At 52.8% G+C, this 16,670-nt stretch overlaps 1 protein-coding gene across 2 annotated transcripts in view; it reads left to right on the top strand.

Annotated features, from left to right (window-relative positions):
* Positions 1-2,138: 2,138 nt before the first annotated feature.
* ZNF423 (zinc finger protein 423) overlaps positions 2,139-16,670 on the top strand; it is a 335,974-nt gene continuing 321,442 nt past the window's right edge. The window contains exon 1 of one of the 2 annotated variants that reach the window (XM_045442677.1): positions 2,139-2,523. In XM_045442677.1, the coding sequence (XP_045298633.1) occupies positions 2,484-2,523 (40 nt within the window). In that variant the 5' untranslated portion in view covers positions 2,139-2,483. The remainder of the gene's footprint in view (positions 2,524-16,670) is intronic. The other variant, XM_045442676.1, reaches the window with a different exon arrangement.

Below are 16,670 nucleotides of genomic sequence, written 5' to 3'. Positions count from 1 at the left end.
CCTGCTTGGGGCGGGCGCCTCTGCCCGGCCGGCCCCGGCGCGGCTCTCGGCGGGCAGCGGGTTTTTCCCTGAAAGGTTGCCCTGGGTAACTCGTCTCCGAGGGGACACAGCCCTCCCCTCTCCAAGTGGCAACTTATCGATCCGCGAGATTGATAACCCCCAGCGCCGCGCCGCGCACCCGCTTCTCTCTCCCAGCTCCCGGGCGAGCCGGCCCAAGGTGGCGCCACTCGCCCGGGAGGGGGGAGATGTCGGGGCCTCTCCCCCACCCTGGACCCAGCCGCCTGCAGCTGGAGGGGGAGGGGGAGGCTTCAAAGGAATAGTTTAGGGGAGTCGCCTGCGGAAGACTTTTCCCAAGTCCGCGCGCTTCCCCGGCAGTCTCGGAGCCCAAACCTCCACCGTCTCGAGAGTGGCAGGGACGCGAGGCGCCCCCTAGTGGCTGGGGCAGAACTTGGTGGAAAGTAGGAGCCGGTTTCTTTTCTCGACCGCCGGGGAAGGCAGCGCAACTGCAATGTGCCGGGGCGGAGATGTTCCTTTTATTGTCTTAACTAAGAAGTGCGCAACCAGAGGCAGGAACCCTACAAACGCAGGTGTGGGGCGCCAGAGTTGGCTCAGTGGTGGAAGAGTTTGCCGATGTGGGGTAGAGATGGTCTTCAAACACCGACCAGTGGGCAGACTTCAAGAGGGAAAAGCCAAGTTCGGGGATAATTCATGTGCGAGGGGCATAATTTGCAGAAGAGGCAGTGCTAGGGCAATTCACCCCAGTTGGCCCCCTCTCCCCCCTTTGCAGTTTGTGACGCTAATGCATCTGGGCTAGCTTGACAGCGCGCGTGGGCCCTGTGTCTGTTTCCTCCTCCCTCCCCGGGTGCCGCGGGCGCCCAAGTCGGGGCCCCGCGTGCCGGTACGGTGCCCGCGCCCGCGCCGTGCCTGCCGCCGCCGCCGCCGCCGCGGTCCGGGTTTTGCGGGCGGCCGGAGCTGTATTTCCAGCGCTGTCCATCGCTCGGTGCTGTTGGCCCTCTCTCCGTCTGATCCGAGCCGGAGCAGTGCGGGGCGCCCCACGGGATCAGAGCGCTCCCCCGCCGGGACTCCGCTCCTCACATCCTCCTGCTGGGACCCGGCTACATTTCCAGCCAAGCCTGGCTTTATTATGTGTCTCTGCAGTGCAGCCCCAGCAGCCGGATCGGGAGGAGGAGAGCCAGCGACCACAAAGAAGACAGGAGCGCAAGGGAGGCTGGCGGGCGGGCCGGCGCCGGCTGGAGCGCGGAGGAGCCGGGGCGCAGCCGCCGCCGCCGCCGCTGCCCGGGAGGACGGGAGCCCGGCCGCCGCCTGCTCGTCCTCCTCCGCCGCCGCGACCGCCGCCTCCCCCCTCTCCGAGCCCTTGGCCCATGGAGGCAGCTAGCGGGGCCGGCGACTTGGCACCGGCCTGGGGATCGGCTGCGCGCCGCGCGCTGAGCACCGCAGCCCGAGGGCAGGCAGCGGCGGCCCGGCGCACGGGCTGAGCGATGCCCGGGGCACGGGCGCGCCTGCCCGCCGCCGCCTGAGCGCCCCCGCGCGCCCCTTCCTCCTCCGGGGGGCCGGCGCCGGACCGAGCCGAGAGCCAGAGAAGGGGGCGTGAGCCAGGGGCCCCGAGCTGCGGCTTCCGAGCCACTGCGGCCGTTTCGAGCCCCCCCTCCCCCCCCCGCTCCCAAGTAGGCTGAGTTGAGGGAACCCCCCTCCCCATCCATCATAATCTCCAAACCAGGCGTTTGGACATTTTTTTATCCATTAATATTTATTATTTTTTTGTGTGCGGCAGGGGCTAATTTGAAGGCTTTTTTTTTTTTTTTTTTCCGGGGGGTGCTGAGCTTCCGCGCTCCCGACCGCCTCCCGGTCTCCACCCCCCCTGAGACCCCCTCGACTCCAGCCCCGTCCCCCCCCTCCTCAGATGGGTTCATTGTGAGCTCCGCACCGGGCTGCGTGGCCGGACGCCTGCAAACTTTGCACAAAAATCCGGCAAGGGGCGGAGGAGCAGAAGGAGGAGGAGGGTGAGGGTGGCGGTAGGGTGGGGGAGGGAGGGAGGGGGCCGCAGGGGCCGGGGGCCGGCGGGGGGTGGGGAGGAGGAGGGGGGCGGCTTTTTTTTTTTTTTTTTTTTTTTTTTTTTTTTTTTTGCATAACTCGGCTCGGCCGAGTGGCCTCCGGACTCCCCGCGCCGCTGGGACCGCCGCTGGGACCGAGAGCCCCCGGCTGCCGCATTGCAACAGGCAGGGCCCCGGCGCGGCCCCCGGGCCTCCCCCCGCCCCCGAGCGGCCTCGGCCGGCCCGGGCCGTCCCCCCCAGGGAGGCCGCCCGGGACCTGCGATCCGCTCCCCGCAGCCGCCGACCCGGCTGCAAAAAAAAAAGTTTCCGAGAGGCAGGCGGAGGAGAAGGGGGAGAAGGGCAGCCCGGAGCGGCGGGGGGCGGCGGGGGGAGCCGGCCGCGGAGGGCGACGGAGCGCCGGGAGCCCCGGACATGTCCAGGCGGAAGCAGGCGAAGCCGCGCTCGGTGAAAGGTGAGCGAGCGAGGCCCGGCGGAGGCGCGAGCGAGCGGGGAGGGAGGGAGCGAGGGAGGAGGGACCGGCGAGCGGGCGGGCGGCCGGGGACCCGCGCGAGCGAGCCGAGAGGAGGAGGAGGCGGCGGCGGAGGAGGAGGCGGAGGCGGAGGAGGAGGAAGAGGAGGGGGAGGAGGAAGCCGCGAGCGGGAGGCGGAGGCGGCGGAGGGGGCACGCTGCGGACACCCTGCCCGCCCAGACCCTCTCCCGGCTCCGCGCAGCCGCCCGCGGGGGACCCGGGCCCGGGGGTGCCGCTGAGGGGCTCTCGCCGCTCCCTCTGTGCGGGCCCCGGGCCCGCGTGGCCAATCAAGGGGTGCGGGCCTGACTTGGCGGGGATTGCGAATCTCGGTGGCGGCGGCGGCGGCGGCTAGCGGGCGGGCGGCGGGAGGAAGGAAGAGGCGGTGAGCACGGGCGCCCGGGAGGCCGGCAACCCCGAGGCCGCTCTCGCCCGGCCCCGGGCCTTGCCGCCTTTCCTCGGCCCGCGCCTTGTCGCCCCGGGACTTGGAGGGCGGCGGGCAGAGCTTGCGCGCGCCCTGGGCGCCGCGTCCCCGCCCCGGCCACCAGGCGCCCCCTCCCTGTCCCTTGCCCGAGCCGCGCTCCCGGCCCGGGCCCCCGCACTTCCTGCCTCCTCCACCGAGGCCAACCGGGCCGGGAGCCTCCGCCAGGAGTTCATTGTCTGCGCAGCGCCGGCAGGACGCGGGTCCCCAGGGGAGCGCAGCGGCCGCCGCGCGCGCCCCTTCGTGGAGGGCGCCCGGGACCCAACCACGGGCATTGGGCGCTTCACATCCTCGACACCTAGGCCAGCTTCCTGTGTCGGGTCCCTGGAGTGCGCACGTTAGTAAGGATACACAACACACACGTACACACACAAACACCACCCCCTTCCTTCGTCTTCTTTGCTTTGCTTTCTATTTCCATCAAGGGCCCCTGGCTCTGGTGGGCCCCTGGAGAGCAAAGGCCCTAGGGAGAGGCCGCGCGCAGGCGACGGAGCCCCTCCCCTGCCCTTCTCTCCCCCCACAGCTGGCCTCTCCAGGCCTGCCTGCTGCTTTGTGCCGATTCCAGCGCCTCGGGTGGGTGCCCGGCCGGCCCGTCGCGCTGAGAGATGACAGAGGAGGGACAGGATGAAAGCTGCTACGTCTCTGGAGCCAAAAGTCCCGAGGCCCTTGTCCTTTCCCAACTCCCCTGATGACCTCTGGCCCGAGCCCAGTTCTGCTCTGAAAAGTTCATTTCCTGGAGGCCTGCGCGGGAAGGCTCTGGGGCCCCCGCTCCCTTCCTGCCAGCCTTGCTCCGGGCTGGAAAGGCTGGGACTGAATCTGGCAAGGAAGGTCGTGAGACACCCGCCATTGCTGTCCTTCTAGAGTCCCAGCAGATTCCAGGGCGCCTGGCTGAGCAGAGACTGTCCCTGTCATCTTAGAAGCAGACCAACTCAGTCCAAACTCTAGGCAAGGCAGCTGCACCCTTTCCTCTGTTTCCTTGAGAGAAGCTGGTCTTGTTCCCCTCACCAGGGTGGGCATCCCAACCTGGGATCACGTGGCCTGCTGCCCAGAATTGGGGATCCAGAGGGTGTTCTGATCCAGGTGCAAGGAAATCAGAAGAGAACCCAAGAAGGCGACAGGCAAATGTAGATGTTCATCCTTTTGCTGAATAGAAGGGCTCTATGGCTTGAAATAATACTTGATTCCTTTTCTCTTTCCGTGGCTCACTGCTCAGTCCTTACTCCTTCAAGAGCCATGTTAAGATGGCCCAAAAGAAAATGTTGACTCGGAATCTGTGGTTGGTAAAACAGTTTTATTTAACTCCCATAGTTGATTTTGAGTTAAATCTATGGCTAGGAGCAGGTTTTTCATAAAGGAAGATGCAAAGCTTACCTACCTCTAACCTCAGTCTCTGCCTCCAAACCTCCCTATTTTAGAAGGCGAGACACAGAAAGCAAAGGTAGAGCAATTTGCAGGAAACAGATGGGTGGGTGTTTCAGAGTTGCTCGAACCTGATTCTAAAGCCACTCTGTGTATCTCTGAGAAAGACTCAAGAATTGGTCTCAGTCTTTCATGAAATGAGACTTGAAATGATTTTTAATGAATGTCTGTCCAAATCTATATGTGTGTATGTATAGTCGACAATTGCAGCTAATTGGTAGGGGAAGGACAGCAAAGTGGGAACGAGACCAGTGTAGGCATTTGGAGAAGTACTGTAAATATCAACCACGCAGCGCCTTTCTGCCCTTGGAGCCTGAGACCCTCTGTTTCTCCCTGTGGTTCTTTGCATTTTCCAAAAGCAGCTACAACCCTGGTCTCTCACCACTTTGCCTTTTATTCAGTTTACTGGGGTGGATAGGGTGGAGATGTGGCCACTTATCAAGGGAGGAATTAAGAGAGATGATAATTTGAATAGATAAGAGTTTCAGCAGGTGATGGATTTATGGCTTTTCAAGAACTGCCTCCCCCCCCCCCCCCCTCACCCTTTCTCAGGCAATATTCAAAGTGTGTGCTTGAGTGTGGACAGCTCCACACCAAGTGTTTAAAATGACAAGGTCCTCACCTTTAAAGATGCTTGAAGGTGCTTCTTAAGGAACAGTGGTGCCTTTTAGATTTTGTTTTATTTTGTCTCCACTGCTGTGTGTCAGGGCTAACGTGGAGGCATTGTGGACTTCCCCAGCCCGCGCATTCTGCTGTGAAAGTCGCTTGACTGTAATTCGTAATTGATCTCGGAAATGTGAAAGCCCATAGCAGGAAGGAAAGACAGAAATATAACAATTTCTAATGGATGCTCAGAAAGTGTGATTTGAAAGCCCCGGCTTTGCTGCTCTGAAAATCAAACAGGCCTGGGGTGTGTGTGTGGAGGGGTTCTCACTTCCCACTCATGGATACATTCTTCCTTCTGGAGCGGGGTCACTTGTCCCTGTGGCTGTTTGTCCTTCTTTGGAAAACCCATCTCCCAGGGAGGACACCCAGCAAATAGGGAAGGGGGCCAGGGCACTAGGACGGGGGTGGGGGGTGGGGTGGGATGGGGGTGGGGGGTGGAAATAGCCTCATTGGTTTTCAAAACCTTCTGATTAAAAACAAACAAACAAACAAACAAAACACACCAAAACCCCACGAATGTTACAAAAGTCATGTTTTCTGACCGATTTTCCCTCTGTACACCATTCCCTCTCCCTTTCTGTCTCCTGGTGGTGTGGTGTGGCAGTTGTGAGATGATTTGTTTCCTTTGATAATTTTGGCCTCATTCTCCAGGGCTGTTCTCATCACATCTCACTGATGTTATTTTGGCTGATGATATCAGGTGACTTGGTAACCTGTCTCCCTTCACCCACACTGCCTCCTCAGATCCACGAAAAGCCTATTTATTTATGTATATGGAGAATTAATACATCTTTTTTCCCAGCCTCATTTTAAAACTTTTCAATAATCTTAATAGTTGCTTTTCTCCATCTAACAACTGCTTGTTAATTACAGTTCTTAATATTAATTAGCACTCAGGCTGTGTCCATGTACCGCCCCCCCCCCCCGCCCCCAACATCCAAAACCACCCCCAGTGAGTTCTCTGCACTCCCCTCCTTTTCTCTGTCTTCCTCTCCTGCCAGCTCTTAGCTCCTCAAAAGTCTATCTTAGAAATTTGGTGGTCTAGGGACTTGGGAACAGTGTTCGCCACTGCTTGTGTTTCCATGGAAATAATTGAGATGTAATAAATAGAGGCGTTCTGAGGTTACAGGTTTCTTGATTCAGCTGAGACCACATACAAGTGTAAATTGCCGAGATTTGTTTGGCTAAATGTACATGATCTTGTAGGAAGGGCAAAACAAATCCTTTATAGGTTCTTTAGCTTTCTGTGTGGATTGGGCAGTGACATTTAATCCTAATATTTAGTCCCCCCCCCCCCCATTAAGTCCCCGACCTCTCAGTGACTGGAAGAGCCTGTCTTACTCTAGAAAACATCCCTCATGTCTAGTAATTGCTGTTTAGATTCTTACACCTGTTTCCTTGCAAAAACTTAATAAGCAATAAAATAAGATAACTATGTGCCTCTGGCAGGAGGACCGCGCTAAACGTTTAACCATAAGGTGCCCAGCAGTGCATTAATAACAGAAAGGTGCAAAATGCTGGTGACTTTACAGTCATAAAGTAACTTAGTAGAACCAGCCAGCCCTGGCACTGTTGTAGCATGCTACAGTGTGTTAGCAGAGGAGGAGGAGGGAGAAACGAGAGAAGAAACAGAAGTGCAGCATCTTTGAGCACAGTGTTGCTAGCTGGAGACCAAAGGGGGATCTGGTTCAATCTAATAGAAAGTTGCAATAATTGCTATATCGGTAGCCAACTCTTAAGCTGGTGGCTGTGGAATTCTTCCCCTGATGTAGGATTTAATAGTCTGGCAATTAGATGCATTGATTTCTCTTAACTGTTCATTTGGATGTGTAAACGAAAGGAACCCGCCACTGAGGCTGATTGTACAGGCGTGCTTGCTGCCTGGCTCTTGGAAAAAGGCTGATGTAGGTGGTGGTAGCAGCACAGGATTGTTCAGCGCGGTTTTGAGGCCAGGTCCCTCTTCCCTTAACATTTCTGCTTGTAAAGTGAACAAACAGCACCTGTTGTTCAGATACTGTTTAAAAATAAACAATTAAAGAATAAACTGAAAGCTCTTTCTGTTATGTTTGAAAAGGAAAACCTCTTTCCTGCTGCAGATGCTTATAGAGTAGCATCTCTGTCTTCGAGTGGCTGGACTCCCGTATTTTTGGCAGGTGGTCTGTTGGGTACGGGAGGAAAAAGTCACACAACACCGTGGCTCTGGGTCCCAAAGGGACCCCCTGCTGGAAATTGAGTGAGTTCTCTACCCCCTCCTCCTTAGCAATAGTTTGGGGCCTGGGACCAGTGGATCCATCAAGCCCCGAAGAGGTATGGGGAGGTGGCATCTTGGACCCCGTGCACTCCGGTGGGTGTGTTGGAGTGTGCAGATAATGACCTCTCACAAACACGGGCACCTCTTACAACTCCCCGCTCCTGGACCTGCAGGGTTCTGTAAGTGGCACCAACTTTTGACACGCAGTCATCAAAAACTCTTGTTGGTAAGCTAGCAGAAGATGACTTAGCTTTCCTGAATGCCTCCCCAACTCCAACCAGCCCCCACCGTGTCTTTTTTTTTTTTTTTTTTAACTAAACAATGTGTAGATTCAGTTAACCCTTTGGTCGAGGTTGAGATGGATTTACCTTTCCTGGACCTTGTCTATGGTACGCTGGTGTTTGCAAAGAATATTATCGTAACGTCTTGAAAACGTTTCCCATAGATATCAGGGCTTCTATCTGTGGGTCTAGGGTAATTGCAAAAGAATAATACCTTGAAAGCTGTTAGTGGGCACCCCATTGCTGTGGGTAGCCAGGGAAAACCTGGATTGGTGAAATTGACAATTTCTGCAGGTTCCTCTCAGCTTGCAAGGGCATTTTGTGCCCCGTTAGTCAGGAATCAGAGTAGTTTTGCACCCAAAATGGACTAATTAAGCCTGGATCAGTTATATCCCGTTTGAAGTTTACAGCGCTGTCAGCTCCCTCTGCCTACGGTGGGAGGGAGGGTGCAGTGGAGTGGGGGCAATGCTGATGGAAAGTTTTGATTCATAGCTTACCTGACAGGATCGGTGGCAGCCAACGATTGGGGTTGTACACTCAGTAAATACAAATACTTCACCTCTTTTAAGGAGCGCCAATTAGCTGATTGCGCTGTGTGGCTGTCTTTAAGGAGAATGCTGTTTTACCTATCTTCTTGTACAAAGGTTTGATTTTTAATGTCTTGTGAAAAGGATTCTCTTTGTCTTGATTGATGTCAGGAATAAAAGCATGATGGTAATATCCCTTTGAAAGCTATTGTATTGTCAGCCCTGGCTGACAGCGGGAGGGCCTCCCAGCGTTATAGATTAGTGCTGTGAAAACACTGACATTTTCTTTGTTACGTTGCTGTTGTTCTACTTGCAAAGTCAATTACACAATGTTGGAGCTCAGTTACCCAGTTGACTTTGGAAGTAGCAGCGGCTTTCATTCTCTTCTTAAAGATATAATTTTCCTTTGTTGTTTTTATTTTGTTTTGTTTTCTTTCTTTTTTTTTTTTTTTTTTTGACCTGCCTCCCTCTGGTTACTATCCCTCCAGTACCCCCCCCCCCCCCCCCGCAGGAGTCTGGACTGTTCGCTAGGCAAACACACTCTAGTTTTCAGTTGTGACAAGTCACATTCAAAGATTGCCACGTCATTATCTCCAAATTCTTCTGCTCATTCACATTTCAGTGGCTTCTTATTGATATAGTGATTACAGCAGCCAAGATACATAAAAAAACCCATCAAATGAGATTACAATGTTGATAATATCTTATCAAGTGGGTTGTTCTCTGGATTTGGGGTTCTTGAGATTGGCAAAGTCAGAGTTTTCTTTCTTTCTTTCTTTTTTTTTTTTTTTTTTTCCTGTAGACTCTGGCCCGGGCTGAACCAGGTTCCTGGGTTGATGGGACCCCGGCAAACAGGTTTTTTTTGTTGTTGTTATAGAAGATTCATAAGTATTCCGATCTCAGAGGCTGGAGCTGTTGAGTTTTGGACTGAGAATCCTGGATGACATTACGGCAGGGGTGGAAGGGGTCTCGTAAGAGAATCATGTCACCCGTCCCTCCCCCATTGAAGATGGCAGACTGGAATTATAAAGTGGTCTATGTGTGTGTCATTGCTGGGTGCCCCTGGACTCAGGAGTGATTTGCATTCCCATATAAGTGCGTGGAAGGGAAGCAAGGCTTGAACCATCTGGAGCTGGAAATGGTCAGGGTGGGTGTTTCTTATTCAACCTCTCCCTTCCCCTCCACCCCAGCCCTGCCTTCTCCAGAAAGAGAAGAACCTCTAACTTCCTTAGATCTTTGAGCCTGTCCCGAAGAGGCCATTCCCTGAGAATGGCCGAGAATGGTCCGGCACTAGGAGACTGCTGTTGCGGGCTTCAGATGACAGGGACCCATCAGGAAACTCCGTCCGAGGACACTAATTGTGGGCCCCTGAAGTTATTATTATGAACCACCAGACAAGAGCTTGTGCTCGCCAGCAATTTGTCAGGACTAATTTTGTTTTTCTCCAATAATTGAAAATTAATGTCTTGAAGTGAAAGCAGATGTTCATGCCATCTCCTGAACTGGGATATAAAATGGGGCTCTGTAGATGGGCTCGCTAATTTAACAGCAATTTTCCTCACGGCTAATGGGGGTGCTGGGGCTGCCGTCACCTGAAGGACAGGGTGAGGGCATGAGGGGGAGAGAGAGGGAGAACGTGCCGAGCCCACTTGTGCAAATTCTGCTGTCTGAGGTGCAGGGGGGCCAAGCCAAGGGAAGGACAGCATGGTGGGTGTGCTCATTTTGGAGGGAGAATAGGTCGGTAAAGATTTTTCCTTGGGCTGTGAAACTTGGATGCTTCATTGTTTCGAATACTCCTTTACACAAGAAGTATTTATTGAGGTAATTCATGGCATTATGCTGGAAAAGGTGAGGGGAACCTTGATGTGGGGAGAGCATGGATTCCTGCAGAGCTGTGTGCTCGTCACCTCCCCCGGGCTCCTGCCTGGCTCAGTCTGAAGAGCATGTGACTCGTGATCTCCGGTTTGTGAGTTCGAGCCCCACGTGGGGTGTAGAGATGACTTAAATAAATTAATGAAAAAGAATTGCATGTCCCCAGTTCAGGTGTGAGAGATGCGCACCCAGCTGGTCTAGGGAGGGGCCCAGAACTCTTCATTTTTTTTTCCCCTTTTAAAAAATTGAGGTAAGATACACATAACCTAAAAACCTACCATCTTAACCGTTTGTCAGGGTACGGTTCCGTGGCATTCGTACGTTCACGTTGTTATGCAGCCGTCCTCATCATGAACTTTTCAATTTCAGGCGGCACCTAGGTGGTGGTGGGTTGGGGGTCTCAGCCCACAACCCTTGGAGGAAGTCTCCCAGTTCAAGGCCTCCATTTTCCAGGGTAGACGTGAGAAGCAGGCTCAGAAGGTGGAGGGACTCTGGAGAGCTGGCGGTGTGTTTCCTTGCTCTAGCCTGAGAAGCGAGATAGGCGTGTCCAAAGGTAGGGCAGGGCACTGGATGAGTGACCTTATCATGGCCGGTGGCAGGCGGCAGGGCAGGGGTTGGGGGGGCTAGCAGCTGAGTGACCTGGTGACCAGTGTCAGGATTAGAACGTTTGTTCTCTCCCCTTGGGGACACCTTTCATTTGGGCCTGGTTGGCTGTGGGCTTGCCCGGTGACCCTGGCGGGGCAGATCCCCATGGCCCCCACGCCTGCCGGCCAGAACCCAGACAGCTCCCCCAGCCCTGCCCCCTGCAGGCCAGTTTGTTTGTGATGAGGAAAGGGAGGGACAGCTGTTCCAGAAGGGCCACCTGGTTGCCTTCCTTTCCAGTCCTAGAGTGCCAGCCACCCCTGCCCGAAGGTCTGGGCATTGCTGACGCTTATACTATTCTCCTCCTCCTTGGAGGTGCCAGGCACCTTTGTCTCTCCCCCGGTTTTCTCTGTAATTGAAATTCGCCCTTTCATTACCTGGGCATGAATTATTTTTTTGCAACGTTGTCATTCCCTGTCCTGCTGTGAGGTTTATCTCTTCTGTTGATCCTAATTAAATAAAACATACTGTTCACCTAACTCCTGTTGCACTGAATTTTACCTGCCTGAAGGCAGAGTGATGGCCATCTGGGCTTTGTTAGGGATCAGGGCATGGCCGGAGAAGGAGGCTGGGTGGTAGTGGCTGGGTGTGACTCCCTTTTCTGGGGGGCTGCAGGACCCTGAAGCCACCAGCAACACATAGCAAATTTCTGGTCCCTGAGCCAGGGGTATGGCTTGGTCCTTAGCCCCCTGGGGCTTGGAGTCTGAACCTGGGGAGAGGAGACACAATCACCAGGTCTAGGGAGTCCCCAGGGAGAGGGTGAGGGAGGAGAGTGGGCTCCCAGAGGAGGGGAGATGGGAAGAGGGGGCAGGCTCCTGTCACCTGGGGCGGAGGCTGCAGAATACTGGGTTCTCTGGGGAGCAGTGAGCAGTGAGCAGTGTCCAGGACAGCTCTGCAGATGCCTGTGCCCCTCAGGGAGAGAGTGGCCAGCCAAGGGCCTGGCACGAACGTTGGGAAGATTCGACTTGCGCTCTTTTTGCCTTTGGACTTCTCAGAATCCTGCCAGTCCCAGGTTGGAGGTCACTTCATTCAGATCTCTTTGGGTGTGTTTGTGGCATCCTTAGTTTCATCCAGTCTGGACTTGCACACTTCCACTCTCCGGGAGCTCACTACCTATATGTATTTTTAGCTTGAGGTTCAGATGTTTTCTTTCCATTAAAGTGCAATCTGCCTCCACAATGTAGGTACGTTGGTCCTGGATCTGTGTCCCAGGGCCTTAGGGAGTAACTCAGATCTCCAGTTCCCAGAACAACCCTACTGAGAATTGGCAAAGGTTTCCCTGCCCCCCTCACTCGGGGGCAGGAAATCATGTATGAGATGTGGTCAACCTGGTGGGCTTCCAGGACCCCACACTCACTGGTTGATGGTGTTGACCTGAGCTTCTGGGTCCTTGTGTTTATCTAGGATTTCTTAAGCGAGTGGATGTGCAGACTTTAGGGGAATAAGTGAACATGTGGGCAAGTGAATGAGGGAGTAGTGAGCAAATGACTGAGCGGATGCACCCCTAGATGAAGGAGAGTGGGGGATCTGACTGGGGCTCCCCCCGCCATCTTTGACGGGCTCTCCTGCCCCCTCCAGCTCCCCCCAGCCCCTGTTCTGCATCAAGAAGTGAGAGATACCCCATCCCTGAGGTCTTGGAGCCCTCCTGCCCCTTGTGGTGGGGGATGGCTTGTGCCTCCTCTCCCTCTATCCTCACCCACACTGGGGGTGCAGCTCTCTGCGGTGAGATTGGAGCTACTGGTGACTCAAGGCTTGGTGCCAAACATTATGCTAGATTGTAAAACATCATTTTTGAATGATAAAAGCAACAGGAGACTTTCATACTAAATCCTCAGTAAAAATGCTAAGCAAACTCGAATGCTAATTCTAAATAAAACAAGCTTTTCACTGAATAAACTCCCCATCGCTCGCTCCTCCTGTCCCTTCCTGCCCCAGGGAGCTTCGGACTGGACGTTTTTGAGCTGGCTCAGGGCTGGCCAGGCCTGTGCAGCCCAGCTTTTATTAAGTGGCCTTCTGGACCTTCCTCATCTTTCAGGGATCCGTTGCCCCTGAACAGCACTAGGAGTGAGGGATGGAGTTGGGGGAAGTTTGCAGGAAGGAGAAGATGAGGTGTGTTTGTAAGAGAACCTGGCAGTTAAATAAAACTCAGAATGAGGGGTGCCTGGGTGGCTCAGTCGGTTGAGCGACCGACTTCGGCTTAGGTCATGATCTCACAGTTTGTGAGTTTGAGCCCCGCATCAGGCTCTGTGCTGATGGCTCAGGACCTGGAGCCTGCTTCTGATTCTGTGTCTCCATCTCTGTCTGCCCCTTCCCCACTCATGCTCTGTCTCAGAAATAAATAAACATTAAAAAAATCTATTAAAAAAAACCAACAACTCAGATGAAAAAGAAAGATTCCCTTCTGGCTGAAGGCCTGAGTCAAGTTTGATTTATTTTTCTCCGGGGATGTGGGGGTTGTGGGCTGGAGGAAGCATGCTCTGTGATCTTGGGCAGGACAGTTCCCTCTATGGGCCTCAGTTTCCCTGTCTATGAAATGGGATGGAACTGATTGGATCAGCTACCTGCCTTCAGTAGTTTAGGATTTTAATTCCTGGAACATAAGAAGGGGAAAACACAAGAAGCTTTGGTTTTAAAATAATACAGGCTGGGAGCACCTGGGTGGCTCAGTCCGCTAAGCATCTGGCTCTTGATTTGGGCTTGGTCATGATCTCACGGTTCATGGGTTCAAGCCCCGTATCGTGCTCTGTGCTGACTGTGGAGTCTGCTTGGGATCCTCTCTCTACCCGTCTCTCTGCCCCTCCTCTGCTCACACACTCTGTCTCTCTCAAAATAAATAAATAAACTTAAAAAAAAAAAAAAAAATACAGGCTCGGGGCTCCTGGCTGGCACAGTGAGTAGAGCATGCAAGTCTTGATCTCCAGGTTGTGAGTTTGAGCCCCACCTTGGGGGTAGAGTTTACTAAAAACAAACAAACAAACAAACAAACAAACAAACAAACAAACAGTATGGAAAAATAATAATACGGGCTAGAAAGACATTGTTAGGTCTTTTCAAGTTACTCTGTAAAGTGACCAATCCGCAGAGTGAGAAGTCGGAAGAGGCAGCTCTAGGGAGTCCTGTGCAGGGCGGTCGGGCTCTTGCTCCCTTGCTCCTGTGGCCCTTTTGAACACTGAGGGAAAAATCAGGTAAGAGAAGCGTCAAGGGCTTGACTGTGATGTTGGTGTCTTTTCAGGTGTCGGAGAGTTCAGCTGGCCGTGTCCTTGGCTCTTTTGGCTCCAGGGCCTTTGCCAGACATCACTGGAGCAGGTTCCCTGGTCTTTCTCTGACCCAGGGACTCCGTGGGTAGAGGATGACCGGGTCCCAGGTGTGCCCATTCAAAGCAAGCAGCTTGGCCAACCTTGATCCCTGCGGAGGACACACGGAGGGACTTACTTGTACCAGACCCTGCCTCCAGCTCATCCCGCCTGTCCCTCTAGTTCTCACATCAGCTCTCGGCTCAGTTTCGCAGAGGTACAGACAGGCACAGAACTACCTTGCCCAGAGTCACACGGCTGGAGGTAGCAAACCTGTCAATGACCATTACCTTTATTTATAACTGCCCAATGGGCCAGAAAAGGCAGCAGAGAAGCTCATGCTTTCTTCCGGGGCTGGAGAGGTCCCTGGACTCTGGGCTAGGGGAGGGGGCCGGGAGTGAAGGCACAGGAGCTGTGTTCTGCTCGCCACCCGCCTGTGTAACCTGCCCTTTGGGGATCTATAGTCACATCTTTTAAAATTTTTATTTGTTTTTTTTATTTTTAAAATTTTTAATTTTTTAATCTTTTAACACTTATTCATTTTTGAGAGATGGAGAAAGAGACAGCATGAGTGGGGGAGGGGCAGAGAGAGACGGAGACACAGAATCCGAAGCAGGCCCCAGGCTCCGAGCTGTCAGCACAGAGCCTGATGCGGGTCTCAAACTCATGAACTGTGAGATCATGACCTGAGCTGAAGTTGGACGCTTTACTGACTGAGCCATCCAGGCGCCCCTATAGTCACATCTTGAAAAAAAGTTTACACATCTTAAAAAATAATTTAATGCCTTTCTTCCCCAGAGGTAAGCACTGTTCTCCACAGCTATCTTTTCTCCCAGACCTTTTTTGGTGGTGCATTTACATAAAAACATATGCATATGTATCCATATATACATAATTTTAACCCTAGATAGTATCGTGTACTGCTTGGATCTACTTTTTGTTATGTGCTGTTTTCAAGTAGCAGTGAGTTTCCAGTCTTGGTGGTACTTCAATATCATTTTAGGCACTTCAAGGAATAACATTGCCTGTTAACAAGTTGGATGCTTAACTGGCTGAGCCACCCAGGTGCCCCTATTGTATTTTTTAAAATGTTTAATTACTCATTTTGAGAGAGAGAGAGAGAGAGAGAGAGAGAGAGAGAGAGAGAGAGAGAAAGAAAGCCTGCACATGCGCACACAGTGTTTAGAAAGGGCAGAGAGAGGGAGAGAGAGAATCCTGAGCAGGCTCTGTGCCATCAGCACAGGGCTCCATCTCACGGTTCCTGAATTCATGACCTGAGCTGAGATCACAAGTCGGACGCTTAACCGACTGAGCCACCCAGGCGCCCCGCTTTCTTTTTTAAAGCTTCCTGGGGGAATATGAGCGTGCAGCCAGGCTGAAGAACTGTTCGTCTAGGAAAGACCATCATGTTCGCGTTGTAGATCTACTCCACTTCAGCAGCCATCATTCTATAGAACGGATGCACCACAGTCTATCTACAGTTCTCCATTGATGGACATTTATTTGTTTTCCAGTTTTTCACTGTGAAAAACGATGCAGGGAGACTTCTCATTTATAAATCTGTGTGCTTCTTAGGCTAGATTCCTAGAAAAGGAGTTGTTAGGTCAAAGGGTAGTCACTCGAAGAATATGATAGATATTTGTACATTGCCCTCCGCAAAGGGTGTACCAGTTTATCCTTCAATAAGTGTGCGAATGTAGGTTTCTCTTAATCCTTGCCCACATACTGATGTGTTCTTTTTTTTTTCTCCTCCTCTTCTTCCTCCTCCTTCTCCTTCTCCTTTGTCTTCTTCTTCTTCTTTCCCCCTTTCTCTTTTTGCCAGTCTGATAGACAAGAAACAGCTTATCTTTTAATTTGTATTTCCTTAATTACTACCAGGGTTGGCCATTTTCCTTATGTTTATAGACTGTTTTTATTTATTCTTCAGAAGGGGCAGCTGGAGGTTTGGGCATTTCTTTCCCTAAGTCCTTTATTCATGTCTCTTCTTCCTTCCAACCATCATCCATCCATCCATCCATCCATCCATCCATCCATCATCTATCCATCCATCACCCATGTATCATCCATCCATCCATCCACCCATCCATCCATCAATCCATCCATCATCCATCCATCACCCATGTATCATCCATCCATCCATCCACCCATCCATCCATCAATCCATCCATCATCTATCCATCCATCTATCCATCCATCCATTCATCCATCCATCCATCCATCCATTCATCCATCTATTTTATTCATCATCTACCCGTCATCCATTCATCATCCACCCAATAATCCATTCATTCATCTGTCATCCATCCTTTCCTTCCCTGCTGTTCCATCTAAATCCTGAGTATTTTATCCAGGTGAGACTCATAGACTCTGTTCCAGGGAGGATGCAGAGATGAACTAAATGGAGGCCATGCCATCAGGTAGACCAGGTTCCCAGTCTGGAGAGGACATAAGACTCTAACCACAGGACTAGATAGAGCAGCCCAAGATAGCGGTGCATGTTGAGGGCTAAGAGAGGTTGGAGGGACTCCCCCCCCCCTTTTTTTTTTAAGCATTCTCTATACCCAGGGCTCGAACTCATGACCCTGAGATCAAGAGTCACATGCTCTACTGATTGAGCCAGCCATGCACCCCTGAAGGGATTCTTTTTGATGGAGGGAATCA

The sequence above is a fragment of the Leopardus geoffroyi genome, chromosome E2 (assembly GCF_018350155.1).
Source record: "Leopardus geoffroyi isolate Oge1 chromosome E2, O.geoffroyi_Oge1_pat1.0, whole genome shotgun sequence".
Taxonomy (NCBI): Eukaryota; Metazoa; Chordata; class Mammalia; order Carnivora; family Felidae; genus Leopardus; species Leopardus geoffroyi.
Note: the sequence above shows the minus strand (reverse complement) of the source record. Positions and strands in the feature narration are given on the sequence as shown.